Raw genomic sequence first — 24,338 nt, 5'->3', positions numbered from 1 at the left:
GATGGAAACATAGAGCCACATAGGAACCCAGCATGAGGCAACAAAAAGATTTACAGATTCAACTGAGATATAGCACATGCGAGTCTGAGAGGATGCGGACAAGATAAAGAGACGAAGCTGAGGGCTGGGGGGAGACTATAGGTATACAGAACCAGACATGGTGCCTAGCACCAACAGAACCGAAGTAGGAGGACGCGAAAGAAGGATTCTAGAAGGCAACACCAAGCGAGAGAGCAGGCAGGAGGACAACAATCTTCAACAGAGGGCATAAACACACAAGAATAGATAGCATAGTGGGAGCTTGGGGACAGCTGGTCCTGATCCAACAACAGGGCGAAGTGGGGCGTCGCGGTTTATCGTCGATGCTTCGGCTGTCTGCCAAACCCCGCTTTCCGGGCATAGCTGCTAGCATAAGAGCGGCTTCATAACCGTGTAGGAATCAATCAATCAATCAATCATGTTACAGCCGCCCGACGTCCAAGTGGGTCTTTCAGCTGTTATCCTTGTTTACGGGTCGTAACACAAAGTTTGTGCAAGGACTTCAGAAACTCTGATCTAAATGTTACTGATGCTGGACCCAAAATTTCTTGATTGAACATCGGGTAGACAATGATTCCTAGAAGACAATTATTGCGCTTCAAGAGAGTATGATACGTTGTGATTGGTGAAAGGTAGTTATCGGCACCATGGTGCCTCTCCTTTTTGGGTTGGACTGGTGTCAGACTACATTGTCTTCTGTGCTATCCGCCAATCGGATCAAATAGGGCAGGCCTACGTACAGAGGGCGGTCTACAGCCGAAAGTTCATTTACGTAAGAAAGTTTTAAGACCGATCTGAATACGGGGTGTCGGAACGGTTCCTCGTATGTATTACATTTGTTAGGCCGTAAAAGCTAGACCTCGAATCCATTACAATTAATACGTCGGGAGGCCTGACTTACCTACCTCACTCTGATTTTAGATGCTCTATTCATGAGAATGTTATCACATTAAGCTTTTGCGCTTTCTTAGAAGGCTGTTAAGTCAAAGTGGTATGGTGACGTCTAGTATGGGTATCAGGAAGTGACATGTGTCAGGCCTGTCCCAGTACATTCGGTACAGCAATAGTCGCTTTATGCCATGCCCTATTATGGCCCTGTCATCCGCTGCCCATCAATACGATTAGTGATCATACCTGAAACGCAGATGAGAACAGACCACGTTCGACTACCGAAGTCCGCATGGGTTTGTCATAACATCCAAGATAATTATGTTTTTTTCTCGGTCTTAGGAGCACGCGCGTTCTCATTCTCCAGGAACGCTATAGGTTAAAGCAGTCAGGTAGACACAAGCTAAAATAGGAGACTAGATGAAGTGCACGTAGAGCAAAGTACGTAAAGTCACCTGGTTCCAGTAGCAGTAGAGAAGTTAGAAGGTAAGTAAGACAATCTAAAAGGAATAGGAAGAAGAGAGACTATGGAGAAATTTTCCCAGAGCCCAATAGATAAAGGACACTCGTCTCGACTTGCCTTACAAAATGCACTTGCACAGCACGTGAAGCAGACGAACAACCAAACAACTTACTACGTAAATATGTTGTTAAGCCGCCCTATTAAGCAGCGAGAGGAAGAGAGAACTGAGGAAGGAGAAGGAAGAAATGGGGGTTTCTTAGGGTCCTGGTTTTTTGACACCCGTCACCACTATGAGTAATGTCTGTGGTGAGCCAAAAAGTGGCTCTTCCTGTTAAGCATTTGATGACACTGGTACCCTTGGCTCTAGATTACTGTAATTATACTTTGTCTGAAGTTTACCAAGACTGAACATGCGACGCTCTTAATATATACAAACCATCATTGTTGCTGATAGCCGATTGTGTCTTCAATGCCTCTACGAAGTATTGCTCATTGGTCTAAATTACCCTGGAGGAGCGCATGCCGTTGACAACAAGAGTAATAGGGGAGTCCTAACAAGCGGTCCAGAAGAATAATTCTAAGTGGAGAGAGATAATTTGCGCAGTCATACCTTATTAGTAGTATACAAAGCTTTATGTGGTGATAATAGCGGACCCACAGTTACCAGTTAGTTACTGTGGGCTATATGATTATAACGACAGCTCATATCGCAAAATATTATTTCATTTACATGCGCTATGCTCTTAGTGATCTGTTTGAATCCTGAATCTCTGTGGCACTACCGTTGAGCTAACGGGCCAAAAGGCACAATGTTCGTCCGGAAGACCGAACTCCAAGCTACTACATGACCGACCCCTGAAAATGACCTATGGAATTGCAAAGTCTTATGCTTTAGGATTTGAATAATTTCTCTAGGAAGAAGTCAGACCTGGCGTCGTAATGAGACTACGTTTTATTAGCCTTGCTTCTGCCAAGCAAAACTGGCTCTATGAATAACATGTCTAGTGCTACGTCGTCACTATCAATTTGCCGCACCTTCCAATACACTTTGCCATTCCCCAGTTACACATGTTCTTTTCTGATATATGATCAGCATATTAGTAATCCATTACGGGTCTTAAGAGTCTGGATATCTGTTCTGGTTCAAAGTTTATTGTCGTTGTAAAAGTTGGATTACTGATCGCACAGTTTTAATTTAACTCAGTTATATCAAGGTATCAATCTAAAACTACTTACAGTAATGAGCAAAAAACTTTATTCATATTTGACATCCATCTATGATTACTAACAAGAAACTTACAATCTGTACCCATTTCTATGATTAGACTATGCCAACAAAAATCGGTGTTTTTTATAAAATCCTCGATTCCCTTCTTTAACCCAATCTTGTCTGGTACCAAAGTACAGTATAAAATTCCAGTACAATGCGGTTTTTTTATCTTTTTCTCTGTTTAGCGCCCGTTTTGGCTGCCCCTGACGTCGGCTCACGCGCCTTACGTGAACCCCCAACGCCCCGTCAAGCTGCTCCTCGGTCATGTTGTTCTACCAGTAATCTTGGCTGTGTAAGTATTTCAATTTTCAATAATTACAAAGTGACTAATTCATTCCAGTATTGCGATTGTACTAGTGTTGGTCTACACTCTGATCTACACCCTGAATTCTACTTTACATACTTAAACCTTACTATTATAGGGCTGCGGTGGGCAACGAGTCTGCTCCGGACAAGTTATGAGTGGCCAGCCCGGCAGCTGCAACTAGGCAAGCAGGACGTAGTACTGTCGTATACGTCGTATGAGTGAACATTCACAATATGTGGATTCAATAAGCGTGTTTATCATACATATATGAATAGACCAAATTTGTCCACTTATTTTACTAGTGTCACAAATTTCAGTGCCCCTCTAGCCTTTATTTGTCACGTCCAGCCCTCTGGCAGTGAGATATCTGCTAACAGAAGTTGTGGTTGGACGTTAAGTGAATCTTGCTGGTGGGCTATGTTGGTCTTGCTGGTATAATCGACCCGTCCAAGCTCACACGGTGATCAGTTGCGAACTTCCCTCTAGCCTAAATTTTCTGGACATCTCCTGTTAGTGAAACAGGTTGTCTCTCACTATAAACCTTGACAGCTCAAAACCTTTCACCTCCCGTCTCAGGAGCCCTTTCGTGATGACTTGACAGCCACCGCCGGCCCTGACCAGAGATCTTAGCTACCTCCAGGGCCAACTCCTACTCCAAGGGCTGTACGCCGCCGCAACACCGAAACACAGCCAACTCGGCCCAGTCTCGTGGGAAGTCAGCCTGCTGACGCCGCTAATGACGTCCCTCCGACGGCAGAGAGGCCTACGTTCTCCCACACAGCTGCGAGGGGGCCCGCCACAGGATCCGTCTTGTCAGCTCTTGACGAAGAAGCCAGAAAGTATGAGGCGCGAGAAGAAGTCTTTCTGACCATCGCCCAGCCTGTTAACAGCGTCGTCGATAGCTTCAACGGCCATAGAAAACAGATTGCGAAAGAAGCCACTAGCTGCGTAAGATCCAAGCCCTCAGGACACTCATCAAGTCCGAAACAGGCTCAACCGAAGCCCGGAGCTAGGCTACCATTGCGGCCTCAGCCACAGTCGACACTCCTTCAACCGCCCGAAGGATTGCTCCGTTCGCTGTAAGCCGCACGGTCTGCCAGACCTTCGGCATAGAGCTGGCGGGTGTCTCCGACATCTACCACGCCAGCACATGATTTTCCCTAAAGCCTACGCAACAATCAGGTCCAGCAGCACCTCCTCGTAGACAAGCAGGCACTAGCGGATTACCTGGGGGCCTACAAGGCGGAGACCCCTTCAAAAGGGTTCACCGCGTCGTGCCCCGTTGTCCGACAAAACTTCGTAGTATAGGTAAGGGATATCCTAGACCCCGCCACGCCAATCGAAGACGAGATACTTGCCCAAACAGGACAGAGCCCTATCCGCGCCAGAAAGTCCCGGCTGGGGCCGAACTCCGTCATAAACGAAGTCTCTTGGGTAATCTCGTTCGTAGTGGAGGTTACGCCCTTCAGACTGTTCAACCAAAGCAGCAGATCACAAGTCATTGAGAAAATAAAAACAAAGGGGATCCTCTTCCGGCACGACCCCGGCTGCCAGGGCTACCATGCCAACCGGCACCATAATCGGCGATCACTCTTGTGGCAATTGCGGCGACGTAGGTTGAAGGTGCTTAGGCTACCCAAAAATAGCACCCAGGACGCGAACACATACGTTAATAATGTAAGCCTTTTGCACGTACTAGAAGAAACAACCTTTAACAGCTTTCTCACTTATTTCCCCTTGTTTGGTACAGCCTCTCCAAGTCTCATCATGCGTTTGCTCTAATTCCAATATACAGATGTGCTAGTTGTTATTTGACGACGAGATTTGTAGTCATCCCATTGTATGCCGCAAGCAAAGATTTGATTAATGATATCCGGCCGAGCTCAAAGTATTTACAAGCTTTTCTCAAAGTTCTGGGACCTGCTAGAAAAGATCATTAAATCTGCAGTGCTAGACTATTTACTGTCTCTGTTTCCTTGGTTCGGTCTCAGTGGGCATGGCCAGATCCACAATCTCCCCTCTTTCTCAGCTTGGCGACATCAGCGCGTCCTGCAGCATCCAAATGCCTCAAGTCACCACCCAAGTTTCTGCGCGCCATTTTCAGAGCAACCGTGTTGTTATTAGGGAACTTGGGGGTGATGCCAGCCGCAAAGCTGCGCTGAGCCCCGTCCTCGACATAGACGACTTCGCCACCGACCATGGTGAACAGCACCCGGTTCCGCCCCAAAGTCTCGTCGGGGACCTCGAAGAAGTTGTTCTCGATTACGATGATGTCTGCCAACTTGCCTACCTCCAAGGAACCGAAATGGCTATCGGCGCGCAGGAATCTGGCTCCATTGATCGTGTGAGCACGGAGCGCGGCTTCGCGGGAGATCCCACGGCCTGGGAATGTACCCCTAAAGGCTTCTCCAATAGACGCGGGCGAGTTGATGTTCTCGGGGTCGCCACTTCGGGTGACACCTGCTTTCAAAGCAAGCCAGACGTCAAGAGGATCAACCTAGTCATGTTTAGTTTCTTGGAAAGGGAAAAGTAGACCGGGGTTTCGTATGTAAGCTTACAGGCCAGTCACTTCCATAAACTGCAGGGCGTCCGGCGTCCTGGATTTCAGCATACGCGTCGACATTATCCAACCGATCCGGGCCGAAGCTGTTGAAGGTGTCCGGGAGCCACATGGGAGAGGGCTGAGACCATTGATGGCTGAACACGCCGTCAACACCCAGTTGGGCGAAACGAGGCCAGTCCTCCTCCAACGTCAGGGTGCAGTGAGCGAGGGCGAGGCGGATCTCACGTCGGTTGGGGTGGGCTCTAAGGTGGGCCTCTGCTGCATCCAAGCTGATGTGCACGGCATGGTCGCCGGTGACGTGCAACTGGGCATCCACATCGTTCAAGAAAAAGCCTTCTAGCGTTTTGGCGAGAACCTCAGCGTTCCAGTACGGCGCAGGCAACGGACCGGGATCCGGACCCCATACCTGGGTACCGTTGGTACCATTTGCGACAGGAATCAAGTACGGTTCCGTGAGGGCGGCAGTTCTTGCAGAGAAGACGGGGACACCATCGACAAGAGCTTTAATTGCCTGCCACTTCAGCGTCGGCACACGAGTGATGGTGGAGTTGTCGTTTCTAGATGCAAGAAGTGCTACAGTCTCGGAAACCAAAGCGTCGACTGCTTCGAGGTTGGCCGGAGGCTGGATTCGGTAATCAAAGTAACCACGCGAGCTCAAACCACCGGACTGTTGTACAATCCGTCATGGTTCGTAGAAAGGCCCCCAATTCACTTCGGTCGCCAAGGCATCTTGCCAGGTCGTAATGCCGTTTTCGCGGAGAACTTGGAGTGCGGCCCGGGCAGCTTCAGCATTCTCTTCGTCAGTTGGCCGCGGGGGGCCGCCGATCAGGATATTGGCACCGTCCAGAAGGATTCCGGACGGTTCTCGAGTTCCGGGAAGGTATTCGATGGTTCCGCCAGGTGGAAAGGGAGTCGTGCTCGTGATGTTGGAAAATGCAAGCGCGGGGGTGTTCAGGACGAAGGTATGGAAATCGTTGGACCGAAGTGAAATGGGGCGGGTGGCACTCAAAGGGTCCAGGTCCAACTTGCTGAGACTTTCCCCGCCAGCAGTCAAAGCCATATAATTGAGGTTGACGGCATCGAGCCAGGCATCTGGTGCAGCGCTCGGGTCACTGTCGAGGCAGGTTTGCAGATGATCCAGGACTTGCTGTTTGTTCAGGCGCTGGTAGTTGAAGTTGCATCTGAGCATGTTTTGCCCAGCTTGGAGGGCGTGCAAGTGAGTGTCGACCAAGCCAGGCATTGCCATGCGACCACCCAAGTCCAAGACTTGGGTTGAGTTACCGATGAGGTCCTTGGGGGCTGTATCATTGCCGGCATAAATGATTATTCCATCTTTGACAGCAAGAGTACTGACTCGGTTCGAATGTTCGTCGAGAGTGTAGATGGACCCATTTTGAAACACAAAATCGGCCACGCTACCGGGAGGTACGGAAGCAGACAAGACAGACGGCACCAAAGCAAAGATCACTACCTTGGCTCTGAAAAGCAGAGAATACGGCGCCATTGAGTAGGGTTTCGTAAGAATGACGGTAGAAAGCTTGATAAAGAATGAAGACGACTTTACTTGATGTCCGGTGATAGGGATAGGTGGTTTAGAATAAAAGTTTGAGTAAGATGTCTGGTTTTAACTCTTTAATCGTGAAGCCAATGTAAGAAACGTACGACAGGGTGTCTTACATTCGCACAATGATGACTGGAGTCAGGTGCAAGCGACAAATCGTTCCGAGTTCCGTTCAGCTCGTCTAGGTACGCTAAGTCGTTGTATCAGATGATTTGAGACCATCGCTGAAAGGAGAAAACTTTAAATAAATTCAACATTATGTACATCAACCGCGCGGCACTTATTTCAAGTCATCAAATAAACACCAGTTTATCAATTTGTAAGGGGGTAATTTCAAAAGCGAGGAGATGAATGTAAGTCGACTACGAGCAAGTGCAAGGTTGTGAAGCACTACATCAACTTGCTACTTCACATGGGACCGGAAATGAATTGAACATTCAATATGCAAGCATTGCAACCAAGAAATAAATGTGCTTACCTGTAATCACCACGGGAACACTTCCGCGCGGTATCCCACCGGTACACACTGACGCTAAATGGGACTGCGCCCACAGTAGGCTTCATCACCTGAAAATGCCCAGAGATGGTTGTCGAATCAGATACTTGGGAAATCGGCTTGTGTAGTGGGAAGAGTGGAGATTGAAGAGGATAGGGATTGTTAGCCTTGGTCTGTAGTCAACAGAATGCCCCACTCTGGCCTTAAATAGAGTATAAACCTAAACCTATCTGTACTCTGCCCACGTATGCATTGCACAGCCAGTACGATTATCGCTGCGCCGCTCCGAACGGACCGGACTCGCCGTTACCTTTGGGATCGAATGTGTCATCTCCGGTCGATAAAGAAGCTAGGCTATGTTGTGTATCTAGAAGGTCTAGCTTAGTCTGGATAACAAGGGGCAACATGAGAGAACAATAGTTGCAACGATCCTAGTCTGAACATAGATTTGATAGATAGGTGGCATCCACATACAAACTTTAATCACCCATTTAGGTGGATGCTGCTTTCTAAACGCATTTAGGGGCTTGTTGACAGCAAGTAGGGCTGGGGTTCTCGCGAGTCAACTCCGGTGATGCCACCATCTTTCGGTCATTTGTTCATTCAGGCAGCGTAGGAGGGCTTTACAAGTCATGGAAAGAACGGTAGATTAGATAATATACATCTTGTTAGACCTAAACTGTTCGTTAGCACCGCTAGGCCAGATTGTCGATACGCTGGCTAGGCTCCCTAGGACATGAACAATCAAAACCTAACTGCTTCACTCTGAGATCGCATGACAACAGCAATCAAAAATTTCTTGATTATCAAGCTTCCTAATAATCCATGGCTGATTCTTACAAACCAGTGAACGAGATGACTGATAAGACACTGGACGTGAGGCGCAGAGGAGAGACACTTTCGATCAACACCGAAATTAGACTTGACGGGCTAGAAGATAAATACTCAATCCTACCTCCTTCCATCAGAGATATTTTACTTAAACGCCTTCCATCATTCAATCCTCATCTTGTTGTTACATATAACCTTCGTTTTCTCAGAAAATACTCAGGTACACACCAATCCCTTGCCAACATGCAGTTCTCCAAGCTCTCCGCGCTCGCTGCCCTGAACATTCTTTCAGCGCCGGCTGTCTTCGCTCAGAACGACACTGCTGGCTCTACGACTGTCCCATCCTTCACTTGCAACCCTGGGTACCCTGTCTCCTCTGCCGAGCAGTCCATAATCTTCAACAACTTCCTACGCAAGTTTTACATCGAAAAGGACGTCTTCCGCGCTGGAAGAGAGCATATCCTCTTGAACGCCATCAATCACAACCCGAACGTGAATGGTGACCGCGAAGCTAGCTTGGAGTGGGTTGCGCCACGCATCGCTGAATGGAACGTCACCATCACAAACACCGGCTTCGCGGACAATGTGGGTTGGAGCCATGTCAAGGTCGAGGGACCGAACATGGGACGTTACACTGTAGCGGTTGATATATGGCGTTTTGAGGGAAGCTGCATCGCCGAGCATTGGGATGCTCTGCAAGTTGCGCCGCCTGCCAACAGGACCAACCCTCTGGAGCTGATTTGAGCTTGATCCACAAGACCGCCGTCAGGGGTTTGGGAGCAAGTCCTACCGCCAGCACAACTCATCAAACGCAAACGATAAGCTCCATGAAGATAGTCATGATTTGTAAATAGACAATTTTTAGATCGGATGATTAAGGATACTTGGCAGCTCTTCAATAAACCACCATGTAACGGTTCTTTAATGCAGTTTGAAATGTGAAATGAAAACAGCCAATACAAGCTACCACGGCCTCCAATCTCTTAATTCGGTCACCTAATGCGGCTTCAAAGCGTTCTACGTTTCTCCGGAAAGAAATCAAATAAAGTAGGGAGTCAGCTAAATGCTTGAGATGTCATCTGTCTCGCGAACGTTGTGACGTGTGAAAATAACCGTATGAGAGGTCAGGTGCATTGCTATGGCAAATTTAACCACTTTGGAAGTTCACGCCCAATATCGCGTGTCTCTTGCCTCACCGCAGAATGATATCGGAATCTAGGGTTCCAGGGAGAGGAAAGCAACACGAATTATCCAATGGGTTGGACGTATCTACAAAGACACTTCAGCAGACAAGGTGCTAGGTCTCTGTAATCTGAAATTAGGGGCTGCGTCGACGTCTTCGACTCTGCCAGAAGCCCGCCCTGGCTAACGGAACTCGGAGAGCCGACCTTGAAGGACCTTGCCTCAGTTGCTGATACTGGCGGAAATCGGAGACCGGATTGCCGGAACACGGCTGTGAGGCAAGAGTTTATAGACCTGTATCAAAGAGGCCTACTTCAGCTGAAATAGCTTAGCGGCGGGTAGTATAGCTCGATCGGTAAAGTCGAAAACTCTAAGGGAATGCCTGTCGTTAAACCTTGATGGGACGACACATTACAGGGGCGCGGGCCTGTGCCACGACTCATTTGCGAAAGAAAAAGGATGGATTACGAATCTAAGTAAGGTGCAGTCAGGCGGTCATATGCTCAAGGATCAAATTCTACAGAGATAGATCAAGACCTTGGCTTAGGGAACTCTGCCCAATGCTCACTTTAGTCAGCGGCCCGTCAGGACATTCCGCCCGGGGCCCCGATTTGTGTAACCAGCGTATTCTACATTGAGTTTCGGAATGCTTTTTTGTATCCCTTTCCCTCGGAAGAGTTGCGTCTCTACTATTGTTTTCATGCACTCGGAAGCAGTGCATCGGTATCTGCCTAGCTTGAGTCCTCTTGGCAGCGTCTTCCGTAATCTCCGACGTCCTGACTACAAATGCGCACATATGCACAATCTCAACGGGGTAAACATGTAAACATTTTCTTGATCATCAATTATTTACGGCCAGTGCTTCATAACCCCAGAGGCCGTCAATATGTACGACATAGGCGACAAAGCTGCTCCAACTAGCATGGAAGTCGAGAACAGTGTGGCGACATCCGATCATGTGGATGGGAAAGGATCTATAGGTAACATTCACAATGCGGCCGGTGAGAGTCAGTTGGCTACTGATACGTAAGTAAAAAGTTTTGCAAACAACACAGACCTAAAATGTTTACAGCAGGAAGAAAGAAACTGCTGACATGCCCACAGCTATGGCAACGCTATTGTCGAGTTCGACAAGGAAGCCGTTCGCAAGCTCAGATGGAAGCTCGATCTCTACATAATTCCAACTGTTGCTCTTCTTTATCTTTTCTGTTTCATTGACCGAGCGAACATTGGTATGTTGTATCGAAACCCTCGCATGATTCCTTCTTGGGTCCTGTACTGACAATTCACAAGGCAATGCTCGAATTGCCGGCTTGGAAGAAGACCTAGGGCTTCAAGGTTACGACTACAATATCATTCTTTCTTTCTTTTACATCTCGTATGTATGCCTACACTGGAATCCTCACTGACATAACCCAAAACCCTTCCCCCCTCCATTCGTTATATTTTCGAGAACACTACCAACTTAGACATTGACCTTGTCCAACCTGACACATTCCAGGTACATCATTTTCGAGATACCTGCAAACATATGTTGCAAGTGGATGGGACCTGGCTGGTTCCTTCCCCTCACATCTCTTATCTTTGGCATTGCCTCTGTTGCCACCGCTCTAGTCCAGACTCAGGCTGCTATGCGAGGTGTGCGATTTCTTTTGGGGATTTTCGAAGCCGGGGTGTTGCCTGGGATCTCGTACTACCTGTCAAGGTGGTATCAGCGTGCCGAGCTCACATTCCGCCTTTCACTCTGCTTGGTTGCAGCCCCTCTGGCTGGCGCCCTCGGCGGACTTCTCGCCTCAGCCATCCTTACCATGGATAGTTTCGGCTCCCTCCGTGAATGGAGAATGATATTTGCTGTAGAGGGCATAATTACTATAGGCCTAGCTGCCATCTCATTTTTCACGCTGACGGATCGTCCAGAAACGGCGCGCTGGCTAACGCAGGAGGAGAAGGAACTCTGTACTGCTCGTCTAAAGTCAGAGCGTGTGGGAGCCACGGAGATCCTCGACGGCATGGACCGCACTAAGCTCGTACGCGGTATGACGAGCCCTGTCACCATTCAAATTGCCGTCATTTTCCTGTTCAACAATATCAGCGTACAAGGGCTCGCGTTCTTTCTGCCAATGATTGTGCGCTCAATCTACCCGAGCTACAGCATTGTTCAACAGCAGCTTTACAGCGTGCCTCCTTACGCAGTAGGAGCCTTGTTTGTACTGGGGTTTCCAGCACTGAGCTGGTATCTTGATCGCAGACAGGTACTTATCGCGTTGAGCGCTCCATGTATGTCTCTCGTTACAAAGGTGTTGCAGAAAGATTTTCCATGTTTGAGACTGACGGACTGTCGCTAGTAATGATAATCGGTTACATCATGTTCCTGGTCTCAGGCATAGCCAGAGTTCGATACGCTGCAACCTTCCTCATTGCCAGCACTGCCATGGTTCTGGGCACAATGTCTAACGCGCAGATCAGCGCCAATGTGGTTAGCGATACAGCACGGAGCAGTGCCATAGGCTTAAACGTGAGTCATCTCTCCTGCTCTATTGGGGGGTTTCTTGGAGCCGCAGGCCTAAAAATGGAGATCTAGGTTATGTTGGGCAACGTGGGTGGACTCGTGTCTACCTGGAGCTATATTTCATCAGATGCGCCAGATTTCAAGATTGGCAATGGGTTAAATCTTGGTGCCGCTTGCATGATGCTTCTCATATCACTTGGCGGCTGGTTTTGGATGAAGTGGGATAATAAAAAGAGGGATCAGCGCGACATTGATGCTGAGTTAGCAGGTCTCAGTGCGAAGGAAATATCTGACCTTGACTGGAAGCACCCCGGTTTCCGCTGGAGGACATGATAATTGGTGTATGTTACATAGTGTTTAGTTTGCTGATACAACATTGGTGATGAACCACTGTGAACGTTGTGGCCTGACGAATCCACGCAGTCTATTATTTTACTCTACTGTTTTTTTTTCTGGTGAAGAATTAAAAAAAAATTAAACAAAACAAGGCAGACTTGTAGGGTTAGCGCACTGAGATAGGGACAAACCATTTGCGTGGAGTGGAAGAGGCCGCCTGAGCAACACTGCCCATAGCCAAACGCTAATTTAATTGACTATCTCAACTATGTACCAAGAAAAAGTCGGTGGGTATGAGATATCTTGCCTTAGATGACAGGTAAATCTTTTAAGAATCTGCTAGATTCTGCCCTAACATAATCTTATTTTGTTAGTCATGCCAGGAGATCCCTGCTCACCAGGAAGATGATTTACTAGAGCATATGGTGCGCACATTGACCTAAGCTTTGACGGACAGATTGATGTGACGCCAAGACCGAATTACAGGAAATGTGGTTACAGGCCAAGAAAACCAGCCCAGTGTAAAACCAGAGCTTAGTCAGTTAACGCGCGCGGCATCGGAACTCGGATGTAAAAAGCTTGAGAAGGATAACTAAAGTTGCGTTGTACCCGCAGCTGTCTCATGGCAATCACAAGTGGAGGGATCAGCACGCGTACGCGTTCAATCGAGTTCTAAGGATCTTGCGCAACAGGACCCTGGCTATGTTCCAAGACGTGCTTTCGCTAGGGTACATGATAAGCCACAGTAAAGTCGTAAACCCTATAGTGACCAAGAAAGTATCGTGAAATTGTGCCTTGAAAACGATTCATGTTCGCGTTCCAATTCAAAGAAACCTTGATATTAATTAGTTCAGTAATCATATCAACTATTGATAAACATCTTGAAGATGCTGTCACTTAAAGACCTCCCCAAAGTCCTCGTTCCAGAACACCGAGTCGACAACGAATAAGACACGCTGCCACAATCAGTTGCTTGATACCCCTTCATTTTCTGTCTGTTTGCTTCCTGCTTCTAAACTGATTTTATCGAGCAAGCTAAAGACACTTCACATACGCGCACTCCTCATACCCTTCGCTAACGCTTTGAACGAATCCTCTCCATCACCAAAACCTCCCCCTGCCTACGATGTATTCCCGGGTTGTTTACACTACATCGACGGCTCTCACCAGCACCACAACAGCTGTTCCCCAGCCGACAGGTTTGCCTGGTGATAATGTGCCGCCCACTCAGCCCTCCCCAGCCCAGTTGATGATGTTATTTGCGGCCCGCGCCAGGGCTGACCACGAGGCCATGTCTTATTACGCAGCAGCGTTAGCCGGGGTCATGGCCCTGTTTGTCATATTCTATATGGCAAACTTATCTCGCAAATTCCTGCCGACGAGGCTGGTGAATCTATGCGCCATTCCGATCAGGTTCGACTCGATTTCCGGAATGTTGGGGCTATCAGCTGACACCATTACAGATTTTTCAAGAGATATCTTATCCGGACCGGACCGAAAATGACCTCCGTAGGCCACGCTTTAATTAGCGCCGGATATCTGGCTTTGAATATCTTGTTCATATTCATTCATTCGGATTACGATGCCATGCCGATGCAGTCCGTGATCGCAGCTCGAACAGGATGGTAAGGCTACCTTACTCCTTTTGACCCATCCGGTTGAATTCCTCCAAGTGTTTCTTCCACGTTTCTGGGCTATCAGATTTTGTGCTAATTGATTGATTTTCAGGCTTGCTCTGGCAAATATATGCTTCACCGTCTTTCTTAGTCTCCGGAACACCCCTCTCGCATACCTTACAGCCTGGTCATATGAAAGGCTAAAGTTCCTTCACGGTATCGCCGGAATCACAATCGTGGTACACACCATCATACATGGCGCTTGCTACTCATCCTTTTTCATCCAGCAGAACAACGCAATTCGCCTCCAGGTATTGGACGAGATTTATGGCATTGTCGCCGGTTTCATGCTTCTCAGCATGGTCATCGTTGCTGTAATACTCAGCCGGAAACATTACGAGCTATTCTATATCCTCCATGTCTTGTTCTTCATACTTTCACTGATCTTTATTGGCCTCCATCACCCCGATGTCGCCGAAAACGTGGCATATGCAGTTGCCGTGGCCGGTGGCATGTGGGTTCTCGACCACGCCGTTCGCCTTACTCGTCTCGGTGTCAATAGCGTCAACAACACAGCGACTGTTTATCCGTTACCGAACGGCGCGACAAAGATCGTTTTCAAGAAATGCCCCTCTACTGCCCGCTCTGGAGAGCATGCGTATCTCTGGATTCCTCGCATTCGACTCTTGGAAACGCACCCTTTCACCATATCCGCGGTCGAGCCTCTAGAGTTTGTGGTATCAGCGCATGATGGATTCACCCGCGACCTACACGAGTTTGCCTCAAAGAATCCCGGTGCAGATCTGTCGGCCTCAGTACAGGGGCCGTACGGATATTTGCCCGATCTAACAAGCTACAACCGCATCGTGTTGATAGCAGGCGGTAGCGGAGCTAGTTTCACGGTGGGCGTCGCATTGAATATCCTCGCAAGAATGAGATCGGGATCCGAACAGAAGGTAGTCATGGTGTGGGCAGTAAAGAAATCCGGTAAGAGCGATTCCTGACCTGTCCCAAAACCCTGCAAACGAAACATGGCTGATTTGAGAACAGCCGTTCTTAGCTGGTTCTCTACCCACTTACAGAGGCTCCTACAACACCCTAACTTCTCCGTATCCCTCTTTATCACCGATGAACCTTTGTCATCCAGCCGCGACAGGCCACACACGCAAGACGAGGGCCAACCTGGCTCAACTGAAGGACGCCGTTCTTCAAGGCTCAGCGATTCCGATACCGAGGCGCTTCGGTTTAAGGAGTCAGATGTGCAAAACACTTTTAGCCCGTCGCTTAACTACGGGCGTCCGGATGTTGCAGCCGTGATTCGTCATGCGGTCGAAGAATCGACTCCAACTCAGCGAGTTATTGTTATGGGTTGCGGCCCCCAGAGACTAATGCAGGAGTTGAGAAACAATGTCGCTAGGGAAATCCGCGCCACAGGGCCCTCTGTGGATCTCCATTGCGAGCAATTTGGGTGGTAAGCGCTTTTCTTTTGGAAGAAATAGTTTAGGTTAGCTACAATTGATTATCACGATACCCTCCTTCAGCGCTCCCTGACGCTTACTGCGTGCATCTCGTATGTTTCTGGAGATTGCTTACAGAGGCGTTGCCGCGGACTTAGGGTCTAGAGATCCCATGGCTCTTACATGCAAGAACGAGGAGCCCTTGGGTCAATAGAATTTTGGTGCCAGGCCAGGGTTTGAGAGCATCCAGGCTTGTCGAATCTCAGAAGTAGCTTGTGATGGTGGATTTGATCTACACCAATGCAACCTTCCATCCCAGCGGTTGTGGCTTGGACTACCGCGTTGCTAGCTGCAGCATTGAATTTTTCAACAAAAAACACTCGATTATCTTATCATAACTCTTTTTTCTTTCTATCCGTGGTTATATGCAAAGCGTCTTTCTACAGAGGGGAGAGAAGGTTAAACAGTCGTATCCTCTACCAGTGCTTCTCCGAGATATCGACAGTGTTGACGTCGACCCCGTCTTTGAACCATCGCTCCTCTTCCGAGATCTTGACGTCGTTACCACTCATATGGCGCTTGCGCATCAGGCCGTTTTCAGCATAGGTCCAGTCCTCGAGGCCGTAGGTCCTCCACCACTGTCCCGACTTGTCAAACCACTCGTACCAGAACTGCACGGCGATCTTGTTGTCCGTAAAGGCGAACAGCTCCTTTCGCAGCTGGTACCCGTCCTCGACGCTCCACTTCTCCGTCAGGAACTTGGCGATCTCGTCGCGACCCTGGAGAAACGTGGAGCGGTTACGCCAGATGCTGTCTGGGGTATAGGCGAGCTTGACCTTGTGAGGGTCTCTGATGTTTTTTCATTGGTTAGCATATTTACGGCACAGTGAAGACACTCTTGTCAATCATTGCGAGCAGAGAATGCATCTCTTGAAGCAAAGCGACACTGGCAGTTGGCTTACCTTGTGTTCCAGGCGTCCTGTGCTGCCTTGACCTTAATTCGAGCCGTCTCCTCCGTAAAAGGCGGGTAGGGAGGTCTTCCTTCTTGAGTTTGGGAGGATGCCATGATGAACTTTGCCTCTTTGTCAATGAGACTACTGCTTAAAGTGTCGTATCTCTGTGAAGACTTACGACAAGGTTGTAATTTGATAAAAAGAGGTGTGCAGAGTAGTACTAGTTCGGCTCAGGGTGTGTTTTCACAATGTGTTTGTATCCAAGAGACTTTTGAGCTCAGGTGCGAGGCCGAGGAAGTATTTGTAGTATTTCGTTCTGAGAAGAGTATGCCAACGCTTCTGTGTGTAGCCTTCTTCAGACGATCAGAGTCACAGACATGGTGGTCTTAGTCAGGTTCTAACCAGAGCACATTACGGAGGCTGCAAGGCGCTGAAGATGCGGTTCAAAGCCCGGTGTTTAGTGCACAGTACCCACACAGAGTCACAGGACTGTGGGCTTAGTCAGGTCTTACTGCACATCGCGGGCGCTGAAGGGCACTAGGGATGTGGTTCAAAGCCCGGTATATTTGGAATGCAGTACTCACAATCAGAGTCACAGAACCGCAGGCTTAGTCAGTTTCTTATCAGAGCACATCATGGAGGCTGCAAGGCAGTGTGTACTTGCAGGTGGAAGAAAAGACAGAGACCTACACCACCACCCGCGGGTACAATAGATCTGATACTATCGTATAGCGAACCGTTTTTACATCGCCATAAAGCGAATATTGCGATATAAGGGACCAAGCGATTTCCTGAATTGAATTATTCATACAAATAAATTGTTCAAAAGTACCGTTACGCAAAACCTGCTGTATAGCGGATACCGGTTCAAATTTCGTGGCTTAATCGAGCGATTAAAAATCCTGACAGAGGTGTGCATTTGGGATACAGATATAATCAATCAAACAAAAAAGTACAAAAACACTCAAGTATCGGTATCTCTCGCCTTACCACCAGCTCTGAACTTCATCGACTTCCGTGCCCTCAGACATCGCTCATCCTCTTCTCCGTCTTCCCCAGCTACCTTACCCCACAAAGTCGCCCAGCATGTCGGACGAGGCTATTAACAAGTATCTTAAGCACTCCCACAACAAGGTGTTTGAGTTCAACAAACAATGGGCCGAGCAGAAGGCCAAGGAAGACCCGGAGTACTTCTCCAAGCTCTCGGCTGGCCAGAAACCAGAGTACCTTTGCATTGGCTGCAGTGACTCGCGCGTACCCTTTGAACAGATCTCGGGTTTCCAGCCCGGAGAAGCCTTCATTCACCGCAACATTGCCAACCTCGTCGTTGCTACGGATCTTAACGCCATGTCCGTCATCAATTACGCCGTTCGCCATCTCGAAGTCAAGCACATTATCGTTTGCGGCCATTACGGCTGCGGCGGCGTCAAGGCTGCTATAATGCCCAAGGACCTGGGCCTGCTCAACCCTTGGCTACGCAACATCCGTGACGTTTACCGACTTTACGAGGACGAGCTCGATCAAATCACTGACGAGTCGAAGCGTTACAATCGCCTCGTCGAGCTCTCTGTACTCGAGCAGTGCCGCAACGTTATCAAAACGGCCGCCGTCCAGCAGTCCTTCGCTGAAAAGAAATTCCCCATTGTTCACGGCTGGGTCTTTGACTTCGAGACGGGCCTTATCAAGGACCTCGAGATTGACTTTGAGGGTGTCTTGCATAGCATCCAGAAGATTTATAACCTCGTTGATTGAAGCTACAAGGTTATTACGAAGTGTTGGAACAGGGAAGGAAGAGAACAGAGCATTTGGGTTTAGCTGTGTATCTGGTGATTATCGTGGCCAATTGGGTCATGAGCGGGGGAATGGCAGTTGGGCGTGAGGGAATTGCGGCAGGAAGCGGTGTTGTGATTTGCACTAAAGAGAGAGAGAACAAGCAGCGTATTCTCAATAGAACATAATCAGAAGCCCGCACGGCGACATGACCGCCTATTGCTGAGTCTAGTCCCTTTTATCCCAGGGCGCATCAACAGCCGTTTTCGCATGCTTCCTTATAAGACTTTGAAGTCGGTCAAAACACAGCACGACGATATGAACTAAAGACTTGGAGAACTAAGAGAAACACCAAAATTAACGCTCGATCCATGGAGAAAATGCGACAAACCTAGAACTCTCCAGCAGCAGAAACCACGGAAGAGACAGACTCGACCCAAACGCTCCAACAACAATCCACGGCACCCCAGGACAACTAAAATGACACCTAACCCAGCTTCTATTTCCATTAGAACGGATGCAATAATTCCTCGAAATTGTAATGTGAAGTTGCCAGCAGCCGCGCAGGTTTACACCTCGGCTCCCTCTCCTCCGAGTGGCCATTGGCGTCGCAGGTATTTCACGTGCATCTGCCTGGAGAAGTTTCACTGTATATTGCATATTGGAGTACCCCTAACAAGCACTTGTTACTATTTTGTGTTAGTGAAACAGTCAAAAGGCTATTCTGTTGGAGGCAGAAATCTCCGGGCTTCTCCGATTGTACCGACTGGAAGCTGACCATGACTAAGGCTCTGGTAATAAACCACGACTGTGCCCTGCCATGTTCATCTTCTCTATCCTGAGCGAAGACCATGCAGCATGCAAGTGACTTACTGAGATATAATTATGGCCGCGTGTAATGCAGGGCATGGATTCATTTCACTTCTCCTCGGGATTTGCAGACGGATCATCCCGGCATTTGGGTGAGGGACAACGGACAACGCCAGCTTGAGGATAGCATTTGACGTGTTGAAGTATGATCAAATGCGGTATCTACCAAGAAGCCGGGTTTTCTCCGTCATCTCATGGGATCCCGGGCGCAAGCTTAAGACGGGCTTTGTGCTATGATTAAGGATGAGTGAGTTTAGCCTCACGTGAAGGGTGCATGGGTTCCTATCATCAAGACGAAGAGTTTTCTCTTGCAAGCATACTCCTCGCTCAATTAATAAATTTCAAGAATCCCCAACCGGTGGTTTTGATATTATTCTCTTTTTCCTCAGTCTATCCGTCTTCTCCAGCGCTACTCCCTGCCCATATCCCATCACCACAAAACCCTCTACCTACACACAAAGCACGTTCCACACTTTGTAAACCGTCAAAATGACTGACTCAACCAACATTGTGACGCTCGATGTAAGTGTCCTATAAGCGGAACTTCGTAACTGAGTCAATCCAAGTTCTCACATATTTACTGATACCTTTCTAGTCGACTATTGTCAACCGAGTGCCTGCTTACTGCCAGCCCCTGTTCGAGGCCAAGGCCAAGGGCAAGCTCACCTTTGAACAGATTGCAAAGGAGCTGGGCCGCGGCGAGGTCGCCGTGGCCGCCCTGTTCTACGGGCAGGCACGTGCATCGGCCGAAGACATCGAAAAGCTGGCGTCGGTGCTTGACATTCCCGCTGCGACGCTCGCGGCCTCAATGGCGGGCGTGCCTGACCGCGGCCGGGCCGGGCCAATGCCCCCCGTGGAACCGCTCATCTACCGGCTTTACGAGATTGTGCAGAACTATGGGTACGCGTTCAAGGCCGTTATCAACGAAAAGTTTGGCGACGGCATTATGAGCGGCATTGCCTTCTCGTCCAAGGTGGACAAGGAGATTGACCAAGATGGAGTCACGTAAGTACCCTTACGAGCTAACATGCCATTGTGTTATGAACGATGAGAATGTCAAACTAACATATAAAACAGATGGGTTAACATCACACTGCGTGGCAAGTGGTTGACTTACAGCCGCTTTTAAGTTGCACTTGTGTTTCTGGATTCAAAAGATTTAGAAGTCTCGGGGGAACATAGCTATGAGTAGGCTATGTGATAATCTACCTAAAATAAAGTTTACTCAGATTACAAAACTTCTCGTCGTCGTCGTGTGTCTAGTATTTTGTGCCTAGGTAGATATGGAACCTGGGATGGAATCGCTTCAAGGCCAACAAAGATTCGGCTGAAACCTACGAAAGCGATGCGTGCTCACTCACTAGTAACTGGGGACTCTAATCCTGTGTTCTGGCTACACTGGACGGATTTCATTCTCTGTTCATCACAACGCGTCCCTGTTTTCAAACATGTGAAACCAAAATATCGCTGTATTATACATGTCCAAGGTAACTAGAGCTCATAAGTGGGTCTGGTGTGCCAGGGCCAAAGCCCGACAAGTGATGTCCATGCCCCTGTAACGGGCTATGCCCGAAAGTTAGCGTGGGCTGGGCCCCCCCCGACAGCGAACAAACCACGCGGAACTGCCAGCGCTGACCTCCGCATTAGTAAGCCCTCTGTCGCCCTCTGAGTTCTCTACTGCCAAACCTTATATGCCCTGATTTAGTGCAGACGGCTGTGAGCCAAACAGTAGCCGATTAGTCTGCAGTTCTAGCTTAACTCATCATGTTTTAGGTGCTAACTAACTTGTTATGTTTTCAGTTCTGCTGAAGTCAATATGTTTTCGGTGCCAAGTAACTCGTTACATTTCCAGTGCTAGCTAACTTGTTACGTTTTCGGCATTAATTAACTCATTGCATTTTCTTGATGGCAAAAATTACTTAATTCGCTGTGCAGCAGTGCGCCTGCCTGTCCACCACAATCGATCCATGACAAGAGAGCCTCCCATAGTCTTTCGATTCCTAATCGACTTCAGTCCAGAAAATTCAGTTATTGACGAGCTTAACGGATAACACAATGACGACTCAGGTCATAGGCTGGGTAGCCAAGCAAGCAGCTCCATATATCCTCTCATACGTTAAAGATCATATTTTTGGCAAGGCTGTAGATCAAATCACGATTCTTGAAAACCAGGTCCACGCTGTCTCAGCCCAACTCACCGCCTTGAACCAGGAAGTCGCCAATGCGCTCTCAACACTCCAGAAACAAGACCAAATGGACAAGATGTGGGGTCCAATCACTCATCTCCAATATTATACCAAACGGATGAAGCAGTGTCTGCAAAGCGCAAGTGACGGCGACACTGCGGACCTAGAAAGCTTCTTAAAAGATCTGAGCAATGCAAATGATGGTATCGGCTATCAAATGTCGACGCTGTACGATGCATTGCTGGGAGATGCAGAATTTGCAGACTTTGGGGGAGGGACGGTCCAGATCTGGGTGAGCAATACTTATCAGGCACAGGTCACCGCTGGTAGTAGCTTCACGACTGCGGCCTTTGAAGAAGCTGTTGACACAAAGCTGCTCGCCATCTTCACAATCCTTCAGAATGCAATCGTGCTTTTATGTACCACGACCACCGACCCAGTGGAAGCTCAAAACATGGCTCAGGAATGGAGCCAAAATCTCACCAACATCCAGAACGCAGCATACTGCGCCTTTCCACCTGCAGTTAAGCTTTGGCAGCCTTCATACACCGCGCCTGCATTCACCTTGGATCCAAACAAATGGTTTCGTCTTAGAACCTTCTCCACTGACCCGCACTCAGTCACTGGATGGTACATATGCAACACTGGCACAGCTCTGGCGTGCAATCCGCCACCCGATCCCAACGATTTCAACTACCAATGGAGATTTGCTTCCGATCCGACTGTTGGCCCAGCGAACATCATCAATCGACAATCAGGATACCCGGTGACCATCAGCTGGCAGGGCTCGCCTATTGGCATGCAACGATGGTGGACAGAGTCTTCAAACAACATCCAGGGTTATGATTTCCAGTCCGTGACATATACCATTATCCCGACGTACAATAACGGAACCAAACCAAACATCCAGTTTGTTGGTCCAATAATTGCTGATCCATCAGAGCTGACGATCAATTTTTATCCTATTGAATGGACGCTAGCATCGCTTTCATACTCGCTTGACATCGAGAATGTGTAAATCGGTCATGCTTGACTTTGATATTCTGATCGCGATTGCGATATGGCGGATCTAAACTTAACACGAATCCTGGGCAAGGCAAAGAATTGGCTGCATGCATCTATGGTTCGGGGCAATGTTTAGTGCGAGCTTCGAAGCCCATTGGTCTACTTTCCGACGTCTTAAGCCGGCCCCGACCAAGAGCTTCGGTTTAAGATGCGGAACGGAATAGTTACCTTGTACACCGAGATTCCCACATCAAAATAACCTCATGCGTGGGTGGGCTTTCAATAAAAGTCTAGATCAGACAAAGTTAAGACTGGGGTGCAGATGTAGCGGAAGATTGACGGAAGAAGTCAACTTTCTCTTGGGGAACTCTTTGGTACAAATAAACGCCATTGCCTCGAAGAGTGCCACTCTAATCGTTACTCATATCCAGCATTTCAAACACTGTCAACCAGCGTTCAACTCCGTCCCCTCGTTCTTGACCTCAGCGAACCTACTAACCCACCATCGAACAACCATGGTCAAAATTGCCATAGCGGGCGCATCTGGAAGTAAGTGGTGGACTAAATGACAGAACTTCCTAATTATCCTCATGGGTCACTTCTTAAGTACTTGTCTTCTCATCAGTAATTAATATCTTCTACAGAGCTTGGACTTGAGGTCACCCACAAGCTGGCCGAGTCTGGCAAGCATGAAATCATTGGTCTTGTAAGACGAGTAAGCACTTTTGGGATGCCGTGGATTTCGCCAGATATGATAGCTAAGTACCTCAATAGAACGTAATTATCTTTTTACCAGGTATTAGTCCCTGGAAACAAAGAATAAGTATTAATAACCCACAATTGAGGCCTCCTGTTTGGAAAATTCGCCCAGTTTTCCTTGCCAATTTCGTACGGTATTGTCAGAGGTTTTCTGAGTACTAGACATACGGGCCTGCAAACTTCTCCTTCTGCTTTCCGCTTTTTTGTTTACTTTTTCTTTGAGTATACCTGACAAATGTAGTGTGAATTAGCACGAGCACAGTCATGAATAGGTAGACAGACAGGTCAACACTATGCCTTATTTCCCCTCAGGTTCGACTGGGCTACAATTATGAGACAAAGCACATGTGGTTTCATGTTTCTCTAAGCAAAATACTAAGTATAGCTGCCCGAAGGGACTCAAAAATAGCAATGCACCAAATCATGGCATTTATTATTCGAACGCTTTCGACGTTGTAGCCATACTTCAGGCTTCTCTGAATGTATACAATTTAACTTGAAGACAAAGAGCGAGACGCCTACATTGCGCGTTCGAACGTAGCTGCATTCTAACTTTCTTCATTACAATTGCGGTTAAATGTCAAACAATAAGGTATAGCTGGGAGTTGTCAAATATAGTTCACACCTCTTACAGTAAGCTTCAGAGAGGTGGATTACTAGCAGATATCAAATTGCTCACTGCTAGACTTCTTACTCAAGGACATCATTTCTGCCCTACCTTGAGTTAAATAATCATAAAGTATCATTGTTGAAGTCTCATTCTTGTGCAGGTGAGCACTAAGAAGGTCGGAGAGCAGAATTCTTCAGCTAAAGAGTATTTGATGTTACGGACTGATGCAGTTTACATCGGCCCTGATAACAAGTGCTGTCACATCCTGATGCGACACGCAGGCCCCCGCTATCCCAAAGACACACACTGGCAGTGAACGTGACATTGGGGGCAAATAGACAAATGGTGATTGGTTAGTTAACGCCTTTGCTCGCCGAAGCAAGTACTACGTTATGCAGCAACGCTTCTATTCTCCAGTTTCCCTGCACAATTACCTCAGCATAGCTATGGACTAAAAGCGACCAAGACCTAGTGTGACTGGAATTAGCCAAGCCATGAAAAAATGAATTATGTGAGGTACTTTAATCTAAACACTGGCCTCTCCAGAGACTATTCGGTACCCTCCTTGCGGCTTGATCCTATTTCGACCCGCGGACCTGAACCTCGCCTACGCGCATTTAGTGTTTTGCTTCGTATTCAATTCAGCCAATAACGCGCTGAGCGTGTA

General features: G+C 48.1%; 9 protein-coding genes across 9 annotated transcripts; 7 read left to right on the top strand and 2 right to left on the bottom strand.

Annotated features, from left to right (window-relative positions):
• Positions 1-3,703: 3,703 nt before the first annotated feature.
• CTRU02_214024 (uncharacterized protein) lies at positions 3,704-3,835 on the top strand (the record flags this gene model as incomplete). The annotated part of the gene is made up of 1 exon (XM_036724581.1): positions 3,704-3,835. The coding sequence occupies one exon, from the start codon at positions 3,704-3,706 to the stop codon at positions 3,833-3,835; it is 132 nt and encodes a 43-aa protein (XP_036583700.1).
• A 1,119-nt stretch (positions 3,836-4,954) lies between these two features.
• CTRU02_214023 (amidohydrolase 3) lies at positions 4,955-7,034 on the bottom strand (the record flags this gene model as incomplete). Its single annotated transcript, XM_036724580.1, has 3 exons — positions 4,955-5,464; positions 5,526-6,197; positions 6,243-7,034. The coding sequence occupies 3 exons, from the start codon at positions 7,032-7,034 to the stop codon at positions 4,955-4,957; spliced, it is 1,974 nt and encodes a 657-aa protein (XP_036583699.1).
• A 1,627-nt stretch (positions 7,035-8,661) lies between these two features.
• On the top strand, positions 8,662-9,162 carry CTRU02_214022 (uncharacterized protein; the record flags this gene model as incomplete). The annotated part of the gene is made up of 1 exon (XM_036724579.1): positions 8,662-9,162. The coding sequence occupies one exon, from the start codon at positions 8,662-8,664 to the stop codon at positions 9,160-9,162; it is 501 nt and encodes a 166-aa protein (XP_036583698.1).
• A 1,324-nt stretch (positions 9,163-10,486) lies between these two features.
• Positions 10,487-12,442, top strand: CTRU02_214021 (transporter C1039.04-like protein 1; the record flags this gene model as incomplete). Its single annotated transcript, XM_036724578.1, has 6 exons — positions 10,487-10,626; positions 10,705-10,832; positions 10,894-10,978; positions 11,102-11,877; positions 11,946-12,115; positions 12,182-12,442. 6 exons carry the CDS (start codon positions 10,487-10,489, stop codon positions 12,440-12,442), a joined length of 1,560 nt encoding a protein of 519 aa, XP_036583697.1.
• Positions 12,443-13,571: 1,129 nt separating this feature from the next.
• CTRU02_214020 (Ferric/cupric reductase transmembrane component 2-like protein 3) lies at positions 13,572-15,536 on the top strand (the record flags this gene model as incomplete). The annotated part of the gene is made up of 4 exons (XM_036724577.1): positions 13,572-13,858; positions 13,909-14,070; positions 14,174-15,048; positions 15,112-15,536. 4 exons carry the CDS (start codon positions 13,572-13,574, stop codon positions 15,534-15,536), a joined length of 1,749 nt encoding a protein of 582 aa, XP_036583696.1.
• Positions 15,537-15,994: 458 nt separating this feature from the next.
• CTRU02_214019 (uncharacterized protein) lies at positions 15,995-16,584 on the bottom strand (the record flags this gene model as incomplete). The annotated part of the gene is made up of 2 exons (XM_036724576.1): positions 15,995-16,367; positions 16,481-16,584. The coding sequence occupies 2 exons, from the start codon at positions 16,582-16,584 to the stop codon at positions 15,995-15,997; spliced, it is 477 nt and encodes a 158-aa protein (XP_036583695.1).
• A 973-nt stretch (positions 16,585-17,557) lies between these two features.
• Positions 17,558-18,223, top strand: CTRU02_214018 (Carbonic anhydrase 1; the record flags this gene model as incomplete). Its single annotated transcript, XM_036724575.1, has 1 exon — positions 17,558-18,223. The coding sequence occupies one exon, from the start codon at positions 17,558-17,560 to the stop codon at positions 18,221-18,223; it is 666 nt and encodes a 221-aa protein (XP_036583694.1).
• Positions 18,224-19,600: 1,377 nt separating this feature from the next.
• On the top strand, positions 19,601-20,240 carry CTRU02_214017 (cyanate hydratase; the record flags this gene model as incomplete). The annotated part of the gene is made up of 3 exons (XM_036724574.1): positions 19,601-19,633; positions 19,707-20,116; positions 20,189-20,240. The coding sequence occupies 3 exons, from the start codon at positions 19,601-19,603 to the stop codon at positions 20,238-20,240; spliced, it is 495 nt and encodes a 164-aa protein (XP_036583693.1).
• A 926-nt stretch (positions 20,241-21,166) lies between these two features.
• CTRU02_214016 (uncharacterized protein) lies at positions 21,167-22,315 on the top strand (the record flags this gene model as incomplete). Its single annotated transcript, XM_036724573.1, has 1 exon — positions 21,167-22,315. One exon carries the CDS (start codon positions 21,167-21,169, stop codon positions 22,313-22,315), a length of 1,149 nt encoding a protein of 382 aa, XP_036583692.1.
• Positions 22,316-24,338: the final 2,023 nt, after the last annotated feature.

This window comes from Colletotrichum truncatum (genome assembly GCF_014235925.2).
Source record: "Colletotrichum truncatum strain CMES1059 chromosome Unknown Contig_0010, whole genome shotgun sequence".
NCBI classification, from domain to species: domain Eukaryota; kingdom Fungi; phylum Ascomycota; class Sordariomycetes; order Glomerellales; family Glomerellaceae; genus Colletotrichum; species Colletotrichum truncatum.
Note: the sequence above shows the minus strand (reverse complement) of the source record. Positions and strands in the feature narration are given on the sequence as shown.